Raw genomic sequence first — 22,171 nt, forward strand, 5'->3', positions numbered from 1 at the left:
TCATAATATCAAAAGTTTGAACAGTAGACTACTCACATGATCGCCCTATTTAGCATCATTCAAAGTGTGAACAGTACACGATTCACATGATCGCCCTATCTATTTAGCATCATTCAAAGTTTGAGCAGTACACTACTCACATGATCGCTCTATTTAGCATCATTCAAAGTTTGAGCAGTACACTACTCACATGATCGCCCCATCTATTTAGCATCATTCAAAGTTTGAGCAATACACTGCACACATCATCGCTCTTTCGATTCAGTCTCATTCAAAATTTGAAAAGTACACTGCCCACATCATCACCCTTTCTATTTAGTGTCATTCATGTACTCTTGAAGGTATTACGTGTAATACAATAATGCATAAAATATGGGTCATGCTAAAGTGAAAAGAACCGTTACATATCAATCAACCAGTACTCCAACTAGGTTGTGGACCGTTGTCAGACATTCGTTACAATAAATCAAACCCTCATACTATCCAAATCTCTTATCCCATCCCCTGATCATCTTAACTTGGAAAGTTACCTTGAATATAATTCTACATTTGGTCTCCAAGTTTTGAAATCTTTATTCGGTTATGGGGAATTACCACCATGCTTAAAATATGGCACTGTCCTTCTCTTTTATTTCAATTTTTTCATACTGGAAACAAATCAACGGACACTAGATTACCGGATATAAATGATGCATATACTGTACTCTGAAAAACAGAAGAATCTGTTATACATAACCTTTCGGTAAATATTGGGAACAATGAAGAAGATTAGTCCTCGTAATCATTAGTTCCAATGGCTACCAATACATAAAAGAGAATAATGGATAGAGCAAATGGGTAGACGTTTTGTTCTTCATTTCATTTTTCTGACCAGTTGACCGTATGTAGTCAAATACTTTCTAATGATCATATGTTTTTGAATGAAGTCACATGACAAATCTGTGTAAATAAAAAGCTAAAGTGGACCTGGCTGACATCTTCCTAATTATGAATGCAAGAACAGCCGGTCATGAAATCTGGGTCTGATGGATGCCTTCTGTTCAGAGTTCTTAAAATGCATAAGACTTCATATTGTATGAAGCAACTGTTTCAAGCTTTCATTATTTTGTTATCTTCATTCATATTTTATCGCATATTATCATTATTTGTCTAATATTAAAAGGCTTCTATGCCACCACATTTTGTGTCAAAGTTGGTCAAATGTATGTTCCGTGAGTTTTTATGTTAATAAAGATGTGTCAATGTTTATCTATTTTTTAGTAACGGCTGTCGTATCTGACGGCTGAACTACATCGTTCGTACAAACCTGAAAAATGCTTAAGTTAAGACACTTTCTGTCAAATTAGATTAAACTGTGTCAAGCAGTTATTTAGAAGTTTGTTAAGTTTTAGTAAAATCAGACATTTTACGCGCATCATTATTACAAATGTAAACTATGTTTTCATCGGAATACTTTCTGCAAAATTAGGTCGAACGCTTTTAAACTTTTTTTCACAAATCGCTTAAAGAATTTTCCATTTTAGTAAGAGTATCACTGATATAAATTTTAAACCTCTTACAACCAGAAAGCTTTCCACCAAAATTGATTAAAATGAACTGAGCAGTTTCGTCGAGGTCTTTCAAAGTTTTTCTTCTCCTTTCTAGTTGTGATAATGACGGCAAAATTTGACAGCGGATTAGCATAATGTTTGGAATAAATTTGAATTAGCTTATTGTCCAGATACTTTTCTGTAAAAGGTTGATCGAATTTTGTTTGGAAGTTCTTCAGAAAATTATATTACGTTTTTCTATATATAAAAAATTAGCAGCGGTAGTCACACTTTTGTCGGAAATATGATGGTTCATACTCGTGTTCTTCGTCCTAATTACGTTTATAAATTTAGGTGTATATGTCCCTATTTTTTTATAAAGGTACATCGATTAAAGACAAGAATCACAGAATGAAGGAAGCACCTTTATAAAGTCATAATTCGAAGTGAATAAAGCCTCCCATAGCAAACAAACTTTCAAGATTTCCTCGAAACTGCAAACTCTTGATATCCTTCTCTGTGAATAAGTAGAGATTTCTTCAGTAGAGTTCTAATGTTTATTTCTCTGTTATTCAATGTTAAATACTATTATTACATTATTCAATGATATTGTTCATAGTCACATATTAAGAGTATTGCAAAATTTCTCACTCTGTGGGGATTCCTCCTCCACAACACAAATTTAGGTGAATTCTTATTTCAGACTGGTTTAAAGACCTTCGGCTTCTTCTCGTTAAAGAAGAATCTCAGACTGTACAATACTGATAACAATACCGAGAATGACTAGAATCAGGGATGTAAATTCCCTACATAAAAACGGTCTAAAATTACCTAACGCGTGTCTCAACCCCACAACAAAGACATCACTTTTGAACAGATCGGATAAATTCTGATAGATATTGATATATTGAAAAAGTCATTTTATAAAATCTTAAATTTGTTAAAATTCGTAAGATTATCTACAATTACACTGTAACCTGAACCGTAACCTGTGTATCTCTCTGGAAGGTGCAAATGCAACCCGTTTAGCTCTCAAGCAGCAAGAAGCTGCGTAAACTTAGTGGTAATGGTAAGGTCCTAATTTTCTTGCTCACAAATCTGCCGTGCATGTTCTCTCGTACGACTTTCCGACACAAGTGTTGTAAAGATGGTGGGTTCTTGTAACGGAGCAAAATAAAACGGATCGCCTTGTTGGGTGGATCTTTGACATCATCCCATTTCATTAACCATTTGTCCTTCCCAGTGCTATACCCTGCGTCCAGAAGTAGGGAAATATTTTCTATGTCCTCACTATGCATAAGGTTTGATAATGGAGTTCCCTTTCCAAGAATTGATTCTGTATTATCGACACAGCCACCTTTGATGATGTCTGATACCATCTGGGGAATTCCTATGAATGTAGCATAGTGGAGAGCAGAAGAACGGAGTCTGTCTACTTGATTCACGTCTGCTCCTCTTTCTATCAGTAATCTGACAATATCCTTGCATTTATGAATTACTGCTTTTATCAAAGGAGTTGTATTGTCTTTGTCGCAGATGTTAACGTCTGAACCACTGTCCAACATATGCCGAACAATGTCCACCCTATTCACCATACAAGCCCAATGGAGGGCTGTCCGTCCAAGACACGGATCTGTAAAGTTGACCGACACTTTCTGCTGAATCAGATACTTTACAATGTCCAGATGTCCTTCAATCGCAGCTGTTCCAAGAATCGTAGCTCCCTCCCACCGGGCAGGATTGTGAAGAACTGTGTTTTTGTTTATTCCACTGTCGATCAACTGACGAACACGGACCAAGTCGCCATTGAATAGAGCCTCGAATAATTCCGATTCTGGGTCCTTGAATCGAGTACTCATCTTGATGTCTGAAATGAAAATATAAACTTTTTCATCAGAAGATCGTTACAATGCAAAGATTGGCAAAGACTGAGCTTGCGATCATACCCTGGGAATGGAAAAGGAATGCAGCTAGAAGCTGGATGATTAGGCACAAAATACACCAAAGTCATTTTCATTTAGTACGAACTAGACGCCATAAGAACTCTTCTAATAAAACCCCATTGCAAAATGACTTTCCATTTAAAAGGAGCACTGAAAACAAGATTTTCAAGATGGTCATATACTGTACGTCATTATTTCCATTTAGACACAACCAGACATGCTAGAAAGTTTTTCAGTGCAAAACCATTTTTATATAACCACACATAGAGAAGGAGCGATAACATTTAAAGAGGGTCGCTGTGGCGGCCATACTGGACGTAAGATTGTAAGATATGACACACTAAACATCGCGAGAAGACTTTTATATTGAAAGAGAACTCCGTACTGATATGACAATCCATTCAGGTGGTGTAGCAATAAAAAGACTTTAATGTCCGAGCAGCACCGTTTTCATTTAGGACCATAAGATGAATGTGTGTGTGTGTGTGTGTGTGTGGTTACATGCAATTCTCCGTTTAGTTACGGAGTAGTCATAACAAACTTGTGCTTACGGCCAACGGATGATAGACAACGGACGAAATAATAATTCCATCTGGTCAATCACCAGTAGATCTAAAAACCATTCAAAATAATGAAATATAGTTTTTTATAATACAAAAAGCTATACACTTCTGTTTGATTAGAACTATCTTTAATCAACTTTGTTTCACCTTCATTGAAAATGTCAGTATAATTAGCACACTCCTAAATCAAAATAATTTACACGAGTACATTTTCATCTCTTTAAAAATGCAAAGATATTTGTATCCACTTTGTACATAAATACAGTGGTGATGTACAAGCCAAGTAATGTAAATTAACCTGACAAGTATTTAGAACCCCTGGTGACACGACAGAGATAGCTGGCGAGGAAGAGAAGGAGAGGTGTGTCCCTGTGGTGATAGTATACTCTCTCACAGATAACACATTTAGGGTTTGTGAGTTTAACGCCATTTTTCAGTACACGATAGTTTGTACATGGCGGCCAATATAGTTTGGTAGAGGAAGAACCCAACAAGGCTCCAGGAAGAACTTGGGAACCTACTGGCAAACTTTATCACATACCCACGATGACCCAGCCAAGACTAAAAAAAACGCGCGCACAGCCAAGATGTCAGTGATCTGTAAAAGCGAGCGCCTTAGACCACTCAGCCACCCGGGGCCACCAACACAGATAAGAAACAGATACTAGGGTACAGTGAAATATGGAATCTCGCCTACTCAGTTTATGTATATATTCCACTGTCTTACATACAAAACCTGTACATTGTTTCTTACTTTTGCAGTCGTAGACGCCAGAAGAGTGGTACCTACTTTTCTTTATATATGTTGAGACAGGTAAAGATAAAATACGCACTTTCAAAGTAAATAATTCATTAACCACAAGCGATTGTAAGACATTTTTTTTCAGTTTTTTCGATATGCAGTATTAATGTATGATATCCACCTATAAAAATGCGCATTTTTAAAACAGCTTAAAATCCTTTGATCCTCATAATGTCGGCAAACACGTCCAAATTTCCGAGTCCTGTGGAAAAATACGTCAAATGTGGTCAACCTAATATCATGATAAATATTGATGAAAATATTGGACGTGACGATGTAACTTTAAAAAAAAAAATCCTGACATATAAATGGGTCAGATAATATTACTTTTCTGGCTGTATAATATCTTGATGCATCCACTGCGTCATTTAAAAATGCTGCCCTTGGAAACGCAATATACTGCAAGCCAATTCGATGATATCTCTGTTGTGACACTCTGTCGACCAATCAGAGAATCTGGCGGAGCTTGTAAGCTTCCCGTTTCGGATTACAATAGGCTGGCTGCCAATCTTTTTTAATTTGGCAATGCCTGAATATCTCTGTCAGGCCTGGTAATAAGAATAATGTTGTGATTTACAAGATATTTATACTGCAGACATCGTAAAGCCTTGTTCGCTAACTCTACAACAATAGACAATATGGTGTAAATACCACATCCAACATAACCGTGCTCTTACGGTAACAATTTTAAAGCATGTCCACCGATTTCGGCCACAGCTATAGCAATATCGATCAAATCACTTCTCCATTATACTTGAAAATGTCCCATTGCGGAATGCAGACAAAACTCACTCACTCTGAATCTATTCACTACCTGAACCGGACTACCGTGATAACTGAATAGTTCAGTTTGTCCAGCGTTAAGATGACTACAGTTTAATGTGCCATTGAGCATTTCATTTTCTAACGTCTCACTGATCAATCTGTTATGCACAAATAGCGCGCTCAATACGGTACGCAGAAACTCTTGTACAACAAAGCAGGCATGCAAACAGCATTAATCTGGCCGATTTATTTTGTGACATAAGCTGTTTAATCAGTTCAAAACGTTTCTATGAGACATGACGAGCTAAGCTAAGTACAGCTACAGAAAATACAACAGTATAAGGAAATACAAGAGTCCCTCGGAAGGAAATATCTTGCCTGCACAACGCCATAATTTATCCCATGTTTCAAGAGAATACCGGTACATACACGCAAGCATGCATCCATCCATCCTTACACACACAAACACACACGCTGGAGAATGTATGATAATTTGGCTTTAACTCTGTTGCAAATGCAAATGCACGTTTATATTTGTCATTTAAAGTCGAACGTACTTCATTAAATTATTCGAGGTTCTACATTCGTGTATATTTGCCTACTGACAAGTTTGATGCAAGAGATCATTTTCATGCATGTGGCAAAATTATGAATAAACTTGAAGTGTGCTCATGGAACACCGATACCTCAACACAGTACCTGAAATGACCTAAATGCAAACCTGAACCAAGGTGTGACCGACGGACGGACAAGGATTATACTATATGCCAGTAGGTCGCTGGTTCGAACCATAGCCGAATCATACCAAAGACTTAATTAAAAAAATGGTGCACACAGTTGCCTTGCTAGGCGCTCAGCTTTAAGAGGTTAGTGAAAGGACTGGTCGGCCTGGTGGAACATCATGTTACATGTCTGCGGCACGATGCCCCATTGCTAGACATCACTATAAACTGCCACACTGCAGGCATCGTAGAGATACGACTGAAATATTGTTAAAGCTACGTTAAAAATCCAAATTACACACATGCTCTCTCTCTCTCTCTCTCTCTCTCTCTCTCTCTCTTTGGGACATAATAAGGCGGTCTGTAGATGTCCACAAAGTGTTTTCTAAAAATCCCTTTTGGAGGCGGGGTTAGGTTGTAGAGAAAGATGTATTCCGATCTAAAATCGTTGAGTATTGAAAACGTGTACATTCAAAGAGCCCGGGGATAAAACGTACATTACACCTTTGGGTCTTGCCCAATGGCTGGAGAATGCTGCCTCCTGGGTCATCATTTCGACACTGTTGAGATTCCACCCTATAACCATATACAAAGGTCATTATGAGATTAAATAGGACATGCATTCAATATGAACCATGTCATTCCCCTGGGGAAGAGGAATTGCCACAGGCAGTAGTGCAGCGAGAAATTCTGCCCCACTTCTTCACTTCACTTTAAAACTTAATTCTTTGGAGCCCTCCCAATAAAAAAGTTGTTTGATGGTAATTATGGGAGCTCATCGGTCCTCACAAACACAGACATACAGCTGCAGTGGTTGCTTGGGTGGTTGCTAAAATGAGCATCCAATGCAGTTCCTGGGTCACACCCCTGAGGCAAGGGACTAGCCCCTTTTCATAACTTGGAAACGTTTCCATAAGTTGGAAACAATATATATATATATATATATATATATATATATATATATATATATATATATATATATATATATATATATATATAGCCAGAAGAGACATAAACACCCTCACGTATATTGCAATACTGGCACATGGGTCAGCCAATATCTCAAGTGATATAGTTTTAAATCGGATGATATGGAACGATGTACCACTAACTTGTCAGATGTCACAGCATTTTTTTTAGGCGTGCCTCCAGAGGAGTAATTTTGTATTATTTTGGATTGGGATGTTCCGCCCACGGTCTTAAAAGATATCTCATCTCCTACTGTCCTAAACCGAAACCCTATCTCTGTATTATTTTGGATTTAGATGTTCCGCCCACGGTCCTAACTTTTATCCCATCTCCTACGGTCCTAAAACGATACCCCAGCTCGTACGTAACAAGATACCCCATCTCCTACGGTCCCAAAACGATACCCCATCTCGGACCTAACAAGATACCCCATCTACTACGGTCCTAAAACGATCCTACATCTCATTGAAAGGGCCCCGAGTGGCCGAGTGGTCTAAAGCGCTCTCCGTTACGGATTACTGCCATCTCACCGCTGTCTGCGTGGGTTCGAGTCTCCGATTCGGCCAATGTGGGTATGTGAGAAAGCTTGCCAGTAGCTTCTCGAGGGTCGGTGGTTCTTTCTGGGGATTTCCTGGATTCTTCCTCCACCATTAATACTGGCTGCCATGGATAGTCTATCGTGTGCTGAAAAATGGCGTTAAACCTTACTACAACAACAACATCTCACTGATATGCTTGTACAGGTACTGGTCACTATATGTCCCAATCGCTGATAGCAATACATTAAAAAAACATGGTTCGCCGTAATATGCAAATTCTTTTGTCCATGTGTCATGACAGACGTGCAATTTTTGTATCTGACAACTGTACTTTGATTCGAGCACAACTTTGTGGTGATCACCCCAAATATAATCAATATAAATAAATTTACCGAATTTGTAATATGAGACAATAACACACACCCATGATCGCACTACATTAACAATGACACATTCTTTATTATGCTATACGAGGCAAAATACTGACATCGCACTTTTCATGCGTGAAAATCAGCCATGGACGATACAATGTTTTTCACAGTATTTGCTATCTGACGTAGATTGACAGCAACATCGCAGTCAGTACTCCAATGCATTTTAAACAAGTTAAAACTTTAATGCATGGATGCTGAGTAATTGGAAAGACATGATACAAATTATGATACAAGAAACACAAATCAATCTGCAATAAGCGCATTACTTTACAATCAGGCATGGCCCTAGGGCAAGTCGAACGAGGCAACCGCCTTGGGCCCCGCACATCCTACAGCCGGACCTGTTTACAATCGTTCATTACTTTACAATCATGAACCCACGGTGCTTTACTCTTCCTGAATAAGAAATGGAAAGAACAGCAATGAAGCGTGTGTGTTATTTGGTTTTTTAACGAACCTATAACAATGTTTCAGTCATACCTCAACAATGTCTGCAGTGTAGCCATTCAGAGTTATGTCTAGTGACATCACACATGTAGTATGATGTCCGCCCAGTAACATTATCCTGACACTAGGCCGACCAGACCTAACACTAAGCTCTTAATGTTGAGCGCCTACCTGTTATTACCATTTGTTAAAATAAGTATTTGGTATGACTCTGCTGGGGTTCGAACCCACGACCTCCCGCATCCAAGGCGGTAGTGCTAACCACCAAGCCACCGGAGCGATCAACAATGATGTAATGATGATCGTAGTTGAAAGATGTGGTAAATATTTATAAGACGCTCATTTAAAAATAAAAAATAAAAATTAAAAACACTGGCGACATATCCTCATTAAAATTATAGAAGTTAGCCCCACCCACCACCCTCTCCAGGAAAACGTGATATATGATCATGCCCGAAGACGGATAATTTGACATACAACTATGTTTACGATAAATTCTTACAATTAGGTAAAGCAGACCTCAGAGAAACACAACTAGCATATATATTTAAATCAGCGTTTTTCTCCTCGAAATAATTATTTAATGGGACATTTAAATATGAGGTATAAATTTCATGAAAGCTTAAAAACAGGCTTAAGTAGTACTAAGCCTGTGCATAGTATAGACTGCACACGTGATCAAAAGGTTTCCTGACCGACAGCTTGTCCGATCCAGCTGCTGGAGAAAAAAAAGGAAATCGTGTAAAATCTCAACCACTGCTGTTTGATTGGATTGGTCATCAAGCCACTTAAAGTTCCATTAGATGATTATCAGCGGCCACGCTAAGTGTAATGGTCGATTTAAGAACGATGTAGTATGTTGCATTTTTAGCGGATCCCGTCCAACAAAGAGACGGTCGTGGTTCAGTCTTGAATACTCGTATACTTTTACATGTTCAAAGTAAAATCAGTTTGGTGGTGGGGGTATTTTTTGTAATACAAATTCCAGCCCCCAAATAGCTTAAAATAAATGTTCTTTGATTTGAAGGGGGAAAAGATGATTAAGTAATTATATCCATTTTATTAGTTGAACAAATAAATTAATATGAGGTACAAAAGAAGAAGAAAAAAAACAGGTACCAAAAAAAAATCACCACCCGTCCATTAAATTATCTATCCCATACTGAATAGAGTCAATTCTGCGTGTAAAAACTACGAATGGCTATGCGTATGCCCGGGGTACGGAGGGTGGTGGTGGGGGATATACAGGAGAATTATGCACACGTGCATAAAGTTTCGAGGTTCACGACACATGAACTCTCTTCGTCTGTAGGTAGATTACACCCGTTTCAAATTTCGCTTTGTAACTTCTCGTCAGCGGGTGGTTCTTCCCGGGGTTTACCAGGGTACTGGCTCCACTAGTTATACTGGCCACCATTTATAGCCTATCTTGTGCTGAAAAATGGCGTTAAACCCTACAACAACAACAACAAGAAAATATCATAATACAATTAAACTAATTATCTTTCAATACTATATATTATAGCATGTTTACGAATGATGCAGTACACCCAGGGAACCGTTGGATGAGTCAGTATACATTTATGTATGACTGCTACGGGAAGCCCCACCCGTAAATTAGCACACACTATATCCAATATTCAGTGAAGTTCAATGAGTTCATTACGTTTTGGTCATTTTTGAGGACACATCAGATACTGTTTCAGTGATCATCAAACACAACCGAAATCGATTAGATGACCTGGTTTATTCTTAAAATAGGACTGTTAAGCATACAGATAACGTAACCATACTAAAAATACTTAACTGCAGTGTATCGTGACATGGTATCTATGTTTAAAACTTGTTTATTTTGGTCGTCAAAATTAGAAAATATCGTAACAATACAGTCTGAAGAAAAACAATTATCTTGACAAATGCATTTTATCTTAGGTTTATGAATGACGCAATACAGTCAGGAAACCATGCATGTGTCGGTATATATTTATGTCTGGCAGCTATGGGAAGCCCCACCCATATGCACACAGTGTATTCAACATTCGTGCAAGCTTAAATGAGGATAGCATTCACATACTTTTTCGTTTGTTTGCACTCCCACTTACACTCCTCCTCGCACAAACAATCTTTTTTAACAAATAGCAACAAGGTTATTTTTTTTATATACAAAATAGGGTCATTTCATTCATCAATTTATATCTGACTTGATTGTCACCTGAGGATCCGTAACACTTTCATCTTCTGCAACGTGAGTCTCTTTACTAACACGTCGCCATATTTGCATGGGTCAGTCCATATTTTCTCTGACAACACGTGATGTAGCTTTCCGTCTGTGATAAGCTCTAAATAATTTCTTAAATTTTCTCAACTCCGACAGTTACGTCAGAAGAATTTACGTTCCTTAGAACACATGTATGTAAGATAATAGTTTTCTATATTTTATTTAATTCTTTTAAAAATATTAAGACCAGACATTGATGCAGATGACAGTTTTTTGTTTGTTTTCTGTTGTTTGTTTTTTTTTTCTTTTGAAAATGGACTGTTCTAAACAATCGGAAAGGACAGTGAGCAGTTTGTATGGTTGCTGCTTATTATGACATACTGGTATTCAGGCGCATTAGTAGACGAAAAATCTAGGTCTACGCTTATGGGCATAGTATTATGATATATGTGGACGGAAGATCTAGGTCTACGCGTATGGGTGCGTATTAGGACATTAGAGGACGGACGATCTAGATCTACACCGGTAGGTGTGGCATTACGACATTATTGTTCAACATGGCTGCTGGTACCCAGTATCCAGTACGACACCTGAAAACAAAAACTCTTTATTTTTCAAATTGATTCAATCTATGAAAAATTAGTATTTCTTGTACAGAATCGAAAGGCAAAACTTCAGTTTTATCTCAAAACCTTTATCGAAACTAACGCATACGTACGCTCATGGACGCAAGCACATCGGGGCAAGGGGGTGGGGTGCACTTGCCACCACCGCCCAAGCATCTATCCCAAGATTTCACCTCTAAACAAGGTTTGGCCTACATCTGTAAAACATGATAGGTCACCACTGTTCCCCCTTTTAAAAAAACCACCACCACCACCACCAAAATAAATTATGATTCTGCGGGCGCAACGGCGTAAGCTAATTCGAACCCAACATTTATGATTTTGTTTTTATACAAGAAATCGATAACAAACATTGAACTCAAGCGGAAAAAAGCAAAAACTAGGTCCAGGTTTGGGCTAAAGTCTGACGAAGTAACTGCATAAAGAAGTCTTTCGCATCCATCAGTCCGACCCATCGATCTTGTCTGTGTCATATATCCACCCATCTTCACGATGAAATATCGATATAGTACCCGTGACCAAGATGGTATCTTTATAGTACCCATGACCTAGATGATATCTTTATAGTACCCGTGACCAAGATGATGACTTTAAATTGCACGTGACCAAGATGATGTATTTAAAGTGCACGTGACCAAGATGATGTCTTTAAAGTGCACGTGACCAAGACATGTCTCTATAGTATCTGTGACCAAGACATGTCTTTATAGAATCCGAGACTAAGACCACGTCTTATATATCTACATGTCCATTAGTCTATTGCAATGACCTTACATTATGAGGTAAATAATGATGTCAAATTATTATATATGTTTTGTGTTATTGCCAGGTTAACACAATATGGCAACCAAAGTGTGCACATTTTCCATGTCTACATAATCCGGTGAGCAAACTGATCCATACTAAATCACCATTCGATTTTTTATTGAACTTGGTTTGGCAAAATTATTTTCATCATTATCAAGCTAACCAATACACAAAAAAAGAATAATAATTAAAGGTGAAACAAGTTTCATAAATAATTTGACGCAATTTTCTAGTCAAAGAAAAAAAAACCATGTTGAAACATTGTTTAAAAAACTAATGAATAGACTTGCACGTGATTCAATGTTCAGTGTACTGATAACAGCGCCAAAGTAACTTTCATAACAAGGGTGTAAACACAGTGAAGTATAAGGATGGGTAGCGTAATTCCGCAGGGTTTAAATGTATGCGCAGCAGGAAACTGTACGATAATATGATCTGTGTAAAAGTGATGAATAAGTGCAAAAACTTGACATAAACGCAAGCAAAGGCATGTCAATGTTGTCAATAAGTCTGGAGTATGTACTGAGCGACATATGGCATGTCAGCGCGATCCAAGCCATATTAACGTGAGCCAATGAGTCTGGTGTGGAGTATGTACGGAGTGGCATAATGTATGTCAACAAAAGCCAAGAAGTCTAAAATATTTCAGTGCCGCCATGACTAACAGATATTGTGATACATATTAAGTATTTTTTCCACTAGTCAGACTTCTGACGGTTCGAACAATAGTGGAGAAAAAAATATAGGTGTTTAAAGAGAAGACTAATTTTATTTTTAACATAGTTAAGAAACACGTGTCTTCATTTATGACGCTTTTAAAGGTCGACAGTATATTTGGAGGGCATTGTAAGATAATATTCTGGGTAACGGAATGTTTATGTATTATCCCTGGACCCAACCCAACCCCAACCCCGTATGTATATTGGTTCATGTATTTCTTTTCATACTCCCTATTTGAAATATATTAGTTTAGTGTTTGTTCCTCCATACGTATATCCGTCACTCATATTGTAAACGCAGATTTAGTACACGTTATCGATATGGAGTGTAGATTTGTAGGAAAGTTTAGGAATTCCAACGTGACCCTTGGCCCCGATTGAAAGTGAAAGATCAAAGGGGTAACAAATGAGGAAATCAACAACGCATGTCTTCGTGTGTGTCCAATTCATTGCCCTTGATAATATTTCATAATATAAAATATCGTAATTCTGTGACAAAGTCGCTGGGTCCGCAGGGAAGGTCAAAGGTCAAAAATAGGATATCATGAACCATTATGGCGCTTTCCTTCACAGTCCAAAACCTTTATTACTATCCAAAAAACAAGGTATCAGCCTTCCAAATGGTATTGAAAAATATTACTTGGCATTTACACTGATCATGCTAAACAATCAAATGTTGCTGTTATTTACTCCATGTTTTCATGAAATAATTGCATACCCGTATGTGAACCTGACGTGATATCAAAGGCAGTGGCAGACATAGTCGCTAATTTTATCAACCAATCAGAAGAAGTCTTATATCTTCGCGTTCGGAGACTGAGCAGTGTGGATGAAGACCATGATGTGTACCGAACGATTTGATTCACTTTCAGATTTTTGAAAGCTGCATTTCCATCGGCTAATTCAATGGTTACCAGAACATGACTCCTAAGCGATCGTCGTCAGATCGTCACGTAGGACAGCGGAGATCTGATTTTAATCAGATTGGGTGATACCAGCAGCAAAGTAGCAGTAATAGCAGCAGTAGAAGTAGGAAGTGGGTTAACGGTATGTATGGTCTATGCATGTATTGAATCCACGACCCTCTGATTACGAGTCCAACGCAGTACCAACTGAGCTACTACGTCAATAACAGCAGTATTAGTCGCAATGCAGCAACAGCGGTAGAAACAGTAGTGGTAGTAGTAGTAGTAGTAGTAGTAGTAGCACTGCTTATAGTAACAGTAGTAGTAGTAGTAGCAGCAGCCACAGTACAGCGCTGAGTCCGTTTAATACATGATCAAGCTGTGCCTTTAATGTGCATTTCTTAAAACTATTACTACCTACTGAGGTCGCTGACATTGGGCAGGACAACAAAATAAATATTACCTTTAAATTCGAATTAATATCCGTAGTCCGCTTTCATGAATAAAAATGCGGCAAATAAATATACAAAGTTTAAATGATATGACGCACTTTCTAAAGGAACAAATATGGCGAAGCTACACACAATAACCTTACCAGTATTATTTCGCACAAACTCATTATAATAAGCTTATATTTATCAAAATCAACAAAGATACGTCTTCTTATAACGCACATCTGCGTTTCTTAATTTAAGTACACGCCCTTAACAATCATTCTAATGCGCGCTTACACATCACACCTCCTATCAGATTACCTACACTATAAGAAGGGTATCTTAAAGAGATCATAAGTGTGCACCTAAAAAGGTGCTAAGTGTTGTTAATGAATGTTTCTCCATAAAATACTGTATAAAGGACTACGCTATCATTATGTTGCATGTACAATTAAAGAAGTCTAAAACGGACACAGTTTTAAAGCGCTTGCCATCATAAGCCGGTTAGGAAAGTAACTTGTTTGGTCCTAATAGAACCAAAATATGTGGGCTGACTATAAAATGGGCCTGGTTTAAAGGAGGTCTGTTTTGAGAAGCTTTACTGAATCGGTTATTTGCATTAGTGCTACACGAAATGTCATTAACCTACACATCCTATCCTCTGCTTTTCAAGGACTTCTTCACTATATCTCCAACGCCAATATAAAGCCTTCTTAAAACTGAAATTTTCCACTAAATTTTAATACTTACTTAATTTTATCTATAGGAATGTGAGCTTGTTGGTTTATGCCTCCAAAACATGGCAGCTTTGATTTCATTACCAATAGTTTTGTGATCTTGTCGATAAAAATGCAGAGAATGCAAGAATAATTTTTCTCCTGGACAGTCGAAGGTAAGTATGGACGATTCTTTACTCTCGCAAGTAAGTTGCACGAAAGTGGTGTACACTAAGCACGCAAGGAGTTTCCCAGAAAGACACCATTGCGTTGTTTATAAGACCTTATGATCTTGAAATTCAAATATGAAAAGGAACCAACAAAAGGAAAATATGTATTACAAATCCTGACTCAACCACCTAGCAAAAGTCAAGTCCGCTATTTAAAACACTGATAACTTTACCGGTAATTGGACAGCTGATCTGAACTTGTAACCTAAATGTATGGTGACAAATCAATAGCGGCAACACTACTTTAAGACAAATGCAAACCACTGTATACACCTTGTCAAATGTCCAAAATATAGGCTAGCCAAAGCCAGTTAAACAGGTTAGCAGTAAAATATGCACACGCATTAACCTTGTCAATGCCAAAATTTCTTACAAAGACACGAAATCTAGTCCGATAGAGAGTCTAGATGGGATTAATTAGGTCAGGGACAACAGAATATCTCAACTGCAATTCATTCATACCACCACCACCCATTACGTATCACACATAATACATTTGTATATTCTCAGTTTAATTTTTTTTTAAATATATAAATGTTGTGTACTCTTTTGTATGAAACTGTTGGTATGGGACATTAAATATGTTTTAAACGAAAAACAGGTTAAGGACAAACATCATGCCTGGATGCATTTGGTCCTGACCGAAAGAAAGGGCAGTGGTGTAGGGCGGCATGCGGTCAGGCAGGGTTAACTGGTAGGTTGGAAGCACGTTAAGTCTATGTATGTACTCTGTCTATATACTATGTATTAGCGCCTTTTCTCCTTATGATAAAGGGGCGGATAGATAGAAACTAATGAGATGGAGTGGAAGGAAGCTAGTTAACTACAGCATCTCTGCCAACACTTGCAAGACATTTATACAAAAGAAAACATAAATAGACCACAACAGCCTACAGTCCTAGATCTCTTCGCAAAGGCTGTTTTGTACATGCTGACGACTACAGTGATAATACATTTCAGAACACCGAATATTAACACATGTACGTATGTATTCTTACCTCGATCATATGCGGGTTTCTCGTGAAGACAGTCGAATTCTATGATAAACATCGTGTCGATTTTTGATTTTTCTTTCTCTTATCTCGCTAGCTGTGTGTTACGGCAAGGTCTCGGTGCAACTGGCAAATAGGTATTTCTGAGTCTATTTATATCGAAGTTGACACCATTATTCACTATGGGTAACTAACTTAACCGTTCGAACACTAGTCCAAACAAACCCGCCAGAACATACATGTGAATCATTGACGATAGTGTCAATGTCGTGTTCAATTAGCCGTGTCTACCAATAGCCGCACTTGATTTTTAATGAGTGCGTTAATAGTGTTTAACAGTGGTGTAAGTTAGAAAACAGGAAACTCCAGCAACGATTAGTTGACTGGCCTATAATGGATGTTGTTGCATATTAGAAACTTCTTTCTTACCATCACGTAATATTCACCAGAACGCTAAATGCTTGGATCAGTGCTGTCCAACCTTTTTGACACCATCGGCCACTGAAAAATGTTTTTTCTTGAAGCCAAGGCTCACAAAAGAAAACTGAAAAACAACGACTATATAGCTGCTCGAGCTCTGGCAGGCCATTTAAAATCATCCCGCGGGCCGCGGGTTAGACAGCACTGGCTTGGATTGTCTAACTAGAGGTACCTAGTATTTTGTGGATACGTAGACTCGTAACAGGTACAAATTTCTTTTTTAAGTTTTCATGTTCATTTTAACTTCTATTTTCATTTTCATTAAAGATCAAAATAACAATTTTTTTTTTACTTCATGAAAACAATTTTATGAGTAAGGTTTGTTTATACACCCGTTACTTTGTTCCGTTTTATTACATTGAAAGGGTGCGGTTTCTATCCCACGATCTAGAAATGAAGCGGACTGTTACTGTTTAGCAACCTTTACAAACAAATGTACAATGCAAACACTCTGTGCAGCACTCGCGGCTACACTACAAATTAAAGATATGGTGGGCAAGCATGCGTCAGTATGCACCTGTTTCACAACCCTATCCCCACGATGGAGATAAGCGTATAGTTTGTGTTGTTGTTTTGTTTTGTTTTTTATTATTGTTTTTTCGTTGTTTTTTTTAAAGCTAACAGATTTTCTGAAATTATATATATATATATATATATATATATATATATATATATATATATATATATATATATATATATATATATATATATATATATATATATGATGATCTTCTGGTGATATAGAAAAATCGAAAACAAGGAGGGAGTAGTTGCATTCACAAGATTTAGTCATGCAATGCACTTTGCCGCGAGTATAAAACGAGCAATAAATTCTAATAACAATTGCGGGAACAAAGTATTGTGTCGACATGCAAATCTTCAGGTGATGACAATTATATTTACCAAATTTCTTGGCAGTTTATCAAAAAAAGTTGGGACTACCTTCGTTCACGTGATTGTGTGACCGGTGGAAAGAAGGACGGAGGGACGGATGGACAGACATGAAGATTCATCTATGCCCTGGTCCCTAAGCATACACAGATTTCCGTAATAGTGTTAGTGTCAGTAGCAGGGTGATCAGAAGTGTCTATTTATAATTTATTTGTTTGTATTTAAACATATCTTATTATTATCATCATATTAGTGAAGCAAATTGGGTCGATCAGAATGTTCTGCAATTTAGGTATAGCCCTTTCTCAACATAAAAGCACTTAGCATGCATACAAAGCTAGAGATCGACGACTATGAGAGCAATACACGAATATGCATGATACTGATAATAACAGTTACATAGGTGTTGCCCGCTCTCCGTTACGGATCACTGCCATCTCACTTCTGTCTGCGTGGGTTCGAGTCTCAGATTCGGCCAATGTCAGTATGTGAGAAAGCTTGCCAGTAGCCTCTCGTGGGTCGGTGGTTCTTTCCGGGGATTTTCCCGGGTTCTTCCTCCACCATTAATACTGGCCGCCATGTATAGCCTATCGTGTGCTGAAAAATGGGGTTAAACCCTACAACAACAGCAACAACAACAACATAGGTGTTGGAAATGATCACTTACGAACATTTGAAGAAAATTAGGAATACTGGGGGAAAATTGTCTGATTTCCTGAATAAAATGTTGGAGAAGGTAAACGAGACGAAGTTTTAAGTAGCGGGTTTACCGCCTCTGTGTAATAATAACTTCTGGCTTGGGCAGTTGAAAGTTCATGCCCATACCAAAGTACAAAGTTTGTACCCATACCGAGGTAAAAAGGTCATGCCCATACCGTGGTGGAAATTCGTACCCATAGCGAGGTAGAAAGTTCGTACCCATACCGAGGTAAAGACAATATGTAATACTTAAAATTATTGTATCAGTATCCACAACAATATCAACAAAATGCTAAAGGCTCCAATTGGTAACTTGAGCTTGTAGCGAATGGTTCATCGGAAGCGACCCCACTTGCTTGCGAGACGGGCATTTTTTTAGGAAAATTCAATGAAAGTTTTTTATATGTCAGCTGAGAAAATCGTATACATTCTTTTTTAAAACAAAATGCATGTTATACAATATACTTAACCCTATCTTAAAAAGGTTTTGCCTTTTCTATCTTTATCTTATAAAGAGATGTAATGGATTACATTTTAATCATTTAGCTTGAAGAAATACATGATTTTGAAAGGTTCATTTTCCAAAAGATCTGAGCAAATTTTGGTCTTTAAATATCGTCAGAACCTTACTTATATTCGTCACTGTAGTGCAGTACCTTAAACAAAAAAACGTTATGGAACATATTGTGGTGCATCCAACAATACAGGGCCATAACTCTATAAAATGATGACTTAAGATTCTGGCAATGAAACTCATGCAAGACCTCTAGAATTTAATCCTGTTCATAAACTTCGCTTGACATCCTAGAAGATCCAGGTGCAAAAAAATATAATGTTGGACAAACATGGGAGATCGCTGCACTAATTAATGATTGTGTAATCTTTCAACTAATCTCACAAAGAAGACGTATTATTTTTTTTAAATCTGAGATCTGACAATATAAAGCTGCACTCCAAATCTGGTTTGAATCCGACAATCATACCTATATGTGTTATACTGCTGGAACTGAAGTTTAAGAGGACCAACATTCAAGGGCCATAACTCATGTAAATGATGTCGCGTAACGCTAGAAATGTATTCATTCAAGATTTTATCACTATCAACTAACATATCAATCTAGTTTGAAACAATTCTTGGCAAAGTTGTTTTGAGAAATGAAAATTCTCAAAGGGGACAATCACGGCCCATAACATCGAAAGTTGACGTGGAAGGCTAGAAATCAAGCAGATTTATGATCACATCAAAATAAAGCTGCATGCCAAATTTAGTTGAAACCCAGCTACCATTTTTGAATAATGCCAAGGAAAGCTAAAAATCAAACACTTTCAACGTCTCATCGCTTTAAATCTGTATCCAAAAATTACTAAAATTGAAACCATTCTGAAAACAGGGGAGGATATGAAGTTAGGAGCCATGGTTTCTGTAAGTGACGTCATTCAACGCTGGAGATCAAACTTAATCAATGTTTTATCAATATAAAGGCGCATGCCTAATTGGTTAGAAATCCAACAATCCATTGTAAGATTAAGTTGCGAAAAACAAAGTTAAAGGGACATGAAATCAGGGCCATAACGCCCATAAATGATTTTGTGGCAAACTAGAAATCGAACTCAATCAAGGACTCATCAATATAAAGCTGCATGCCATCTTAGGTTGAAATCCAACTTTCTGGGGTAAATATATTCTGCTGCACTACAGGCTATAACTTCGGTAAAGCATGACTTACAAAGTCCTCTAAATCATGACTTAGAAAGACTAAAACGCCTCTGAACCATGACTTACAAAGACTAAAACGCCTCTAAGACATGACTTACAAAGACTCTAATTCCTCTAAGTCATGACTTACAAAGGCTATAATTCCTCTGAATCATGAATTAGATAGGCAATAACTCCTCGAAATGATGACTTACAAGGGTTTTAACTCATCAAACTCATGACTTTGAAAGTCCGTAACTCCTCTAAATCACGACTTGGAAAGCTGACAAACTTTCTGAGGTATCATCACTACAAAGCTGCGAACCAAACCTGGCAGAAATTCAACTATTTCCAAGAAAATTGTCTTGCGAAACCCAGAATGTTGACTGACATATAGACAGACGGACGGAAAACGTAATTTCCAAAGGGCTCTTCTGACTTCGTCGAGCGACGACGTAATAAATATCAATTTCAAATAATCAGGTCAGAAAAATTCGTCTCTAAATTGAGTTCTTTATAAATATTTTACATCCAGTGTCAACCATATCTAAAGTTTATCTTGTATCATGGACACGCCCACACCCAGCTATTTGTACTCAATACCAAATCATTAAACGAAATGCATCAATTACGTAAGATAAAATCACAAAACTTTGTCAATACATTCATTATTTTTATTATTTATACCCATATTGTCGCCGGGAGAAGGGGTTGGGGGGGGGGCACACTTGTCGTCTTGTTAGCTTTTCAAACCAAACGGATTTTTAAGATGGCCACTGTGCGTGCGTGAGTGCGCGCGCGCGCGTGTGTGTGATTTGGATTTCTTAACGTCGATGTAACAATTTTGCAGTCATATCGCTACGATGTCTGCAGTGTGGCAGTTTACAGTGATGTCTAGCAATGGGGCATCATGCCGCAGACATGTAGCATCAGGTCCCACCCAGTTACATTATTCTGACATTAGGCCGACCAGTCAAAACACTAACCTCTGAATGCTGAGCGCCTAGCGAGGCAGCCGTTAGTACCATTTTTATAAGTCTGTATTATATGACTCGGCCTAAGTTCGAACCTGCGACTTCCCGCATCTGAGGCAGACACTAACCGGTAGGCCACCGGAGTTGTCCAACATATAGTAACCGTACACTAAAACATCATTCTGGCCCAGATTACTTTACCAACAGATCTGCATTTGGCTGTTTGAGATATTTCAGAATAACGTGACTGGGTGGGACACGATGCTATGTCTGCGGCATGATGTCCCAGTGCTAGACATCACTATAAACTGCCACACTGCAGACATCGTAGCGATGCGACTGAAATTTTTTTAAAGCTACGTTAAAAATCCAAATCTCTCTCTCTCTCTCTCTCTCTCTCTCTCTCTCTCTCTCTCTCTCTCTCTCTCTCTCTTAACCTGTATTGCAAGGCTTTCATCTCACAATACTGTCTTTCAAATTCTGAAAACTGTTTTTAAGACCAAATTTGTTTAATTATTTTCTTCTTTTGTACCTTATGTGGATTAGCATAATATTAATAAATCTGAAAAGTTCTCATGCAGGACACGTTCTGTGAATTTGGTAAAATTATATTAAACGGCTTTTGATAAGTTGTTATTGGGTAAGGTAGAAATATCAGACAGGTTTGACAGTGGATAGGCATCGCTTGTTCAAATTTAAAAGCCCTTTATTGCTTTAATACGGTTCGCCAAATTGGGTCAAATTCGTGTCAGTGTTATAGCTTTTACGAAGTCGAACAAAGGTTTTTCTACTATTAGTAACGACGATACCATAAGCTCATTTTGCTTTATGGCCAGGTAAGCTAACAAGCGATGGATCAGATCTGAACCTGAGAAATGTGTATGCGGCATATTTAAAGGTCGCGACTGGACCAATATAAAAGGAACACATTTTACGTAGGCTCAGCCTGAACTTGACTGGTATCGTGAAAAGTTATTGTTACCCTTCAGACAATACCAAGAGTTGTGTCAGAAAGCTGTACACTTTGCGGATTGCTTCCTGTACACACAAAAGGTGCGGATGGAAAAATAT

The 22,171-nt window shown here is 37.8% G+C and overlaps 2 protein-coding genes across 3 annotated transcripts in view; one reads left to right on the forward strand and one right to left on the reverse strand.

Annotated features, from left to right (window-relative positions):
- Positions 1-1,941: 1,941 nt before the first annotated feature.
- Positions 1,942-22,171, reverse strand: part of LOC149800592 (putative palmitoyltransferase ZDHHC13) — a 29,665-nt gene continuing 9,435 nt past the window's right edge. Inside the window, exons 1-2 of one of the 2 annotated variants that reach the window (XM_089954570.1) lie at positions 16,367-16,578; positions 1,942-3,396 (exon numbers count right to left, since the gene is read on the reverse strand). In XM_089954570.1, the coding sequence (XP_089810696.1) occupies positions 2,555-3,396; positions 16,367-16,418 (894 nt within the window). In that variant the 5' untranslated portion in view covers positions 16,419-16,578 and the 3' untranslated portion in view covers positions 1,942-2,554. Of the gene's footprint in view, positions 3,397-16,366; positions 16,579-22,171 lie in introns of those variants that run through there. The other variant, XM_089954571.1, reaches the window with a different exon arrangement.
- Positions 16,801-22,171, forward strand: part of LOC149800593 (DET1 homolog) — a 32,543-nt gene continuing 27,172 nt past the window's right edge. The window contains exon 1 of the mRNA XM_089954565.1: positions 16,801-17,045. The gene's annotated coding sequence lies outside the window, so the exon portion shown is untranslated. The remainder of the gene's footprint in view (positions 17,046-22,171) is intronic.

The sequence above is a fragment of the Sinohyriopsis cumingii genome, chromosome 4 (genome assembly GCF_028554795.1).
Source record: "Sinohyriopsis cumingii isolate HCF-2022 chromosome 4, ASM2855479v2, whole genome shotgun sequence".
Lineage (NCBI taxonomy): Eukaryota > Metazoa > Mollusca > Bivalvia > Unionida > Unionidae > Sinohyriopsis > Sinohyriopsis cumingii.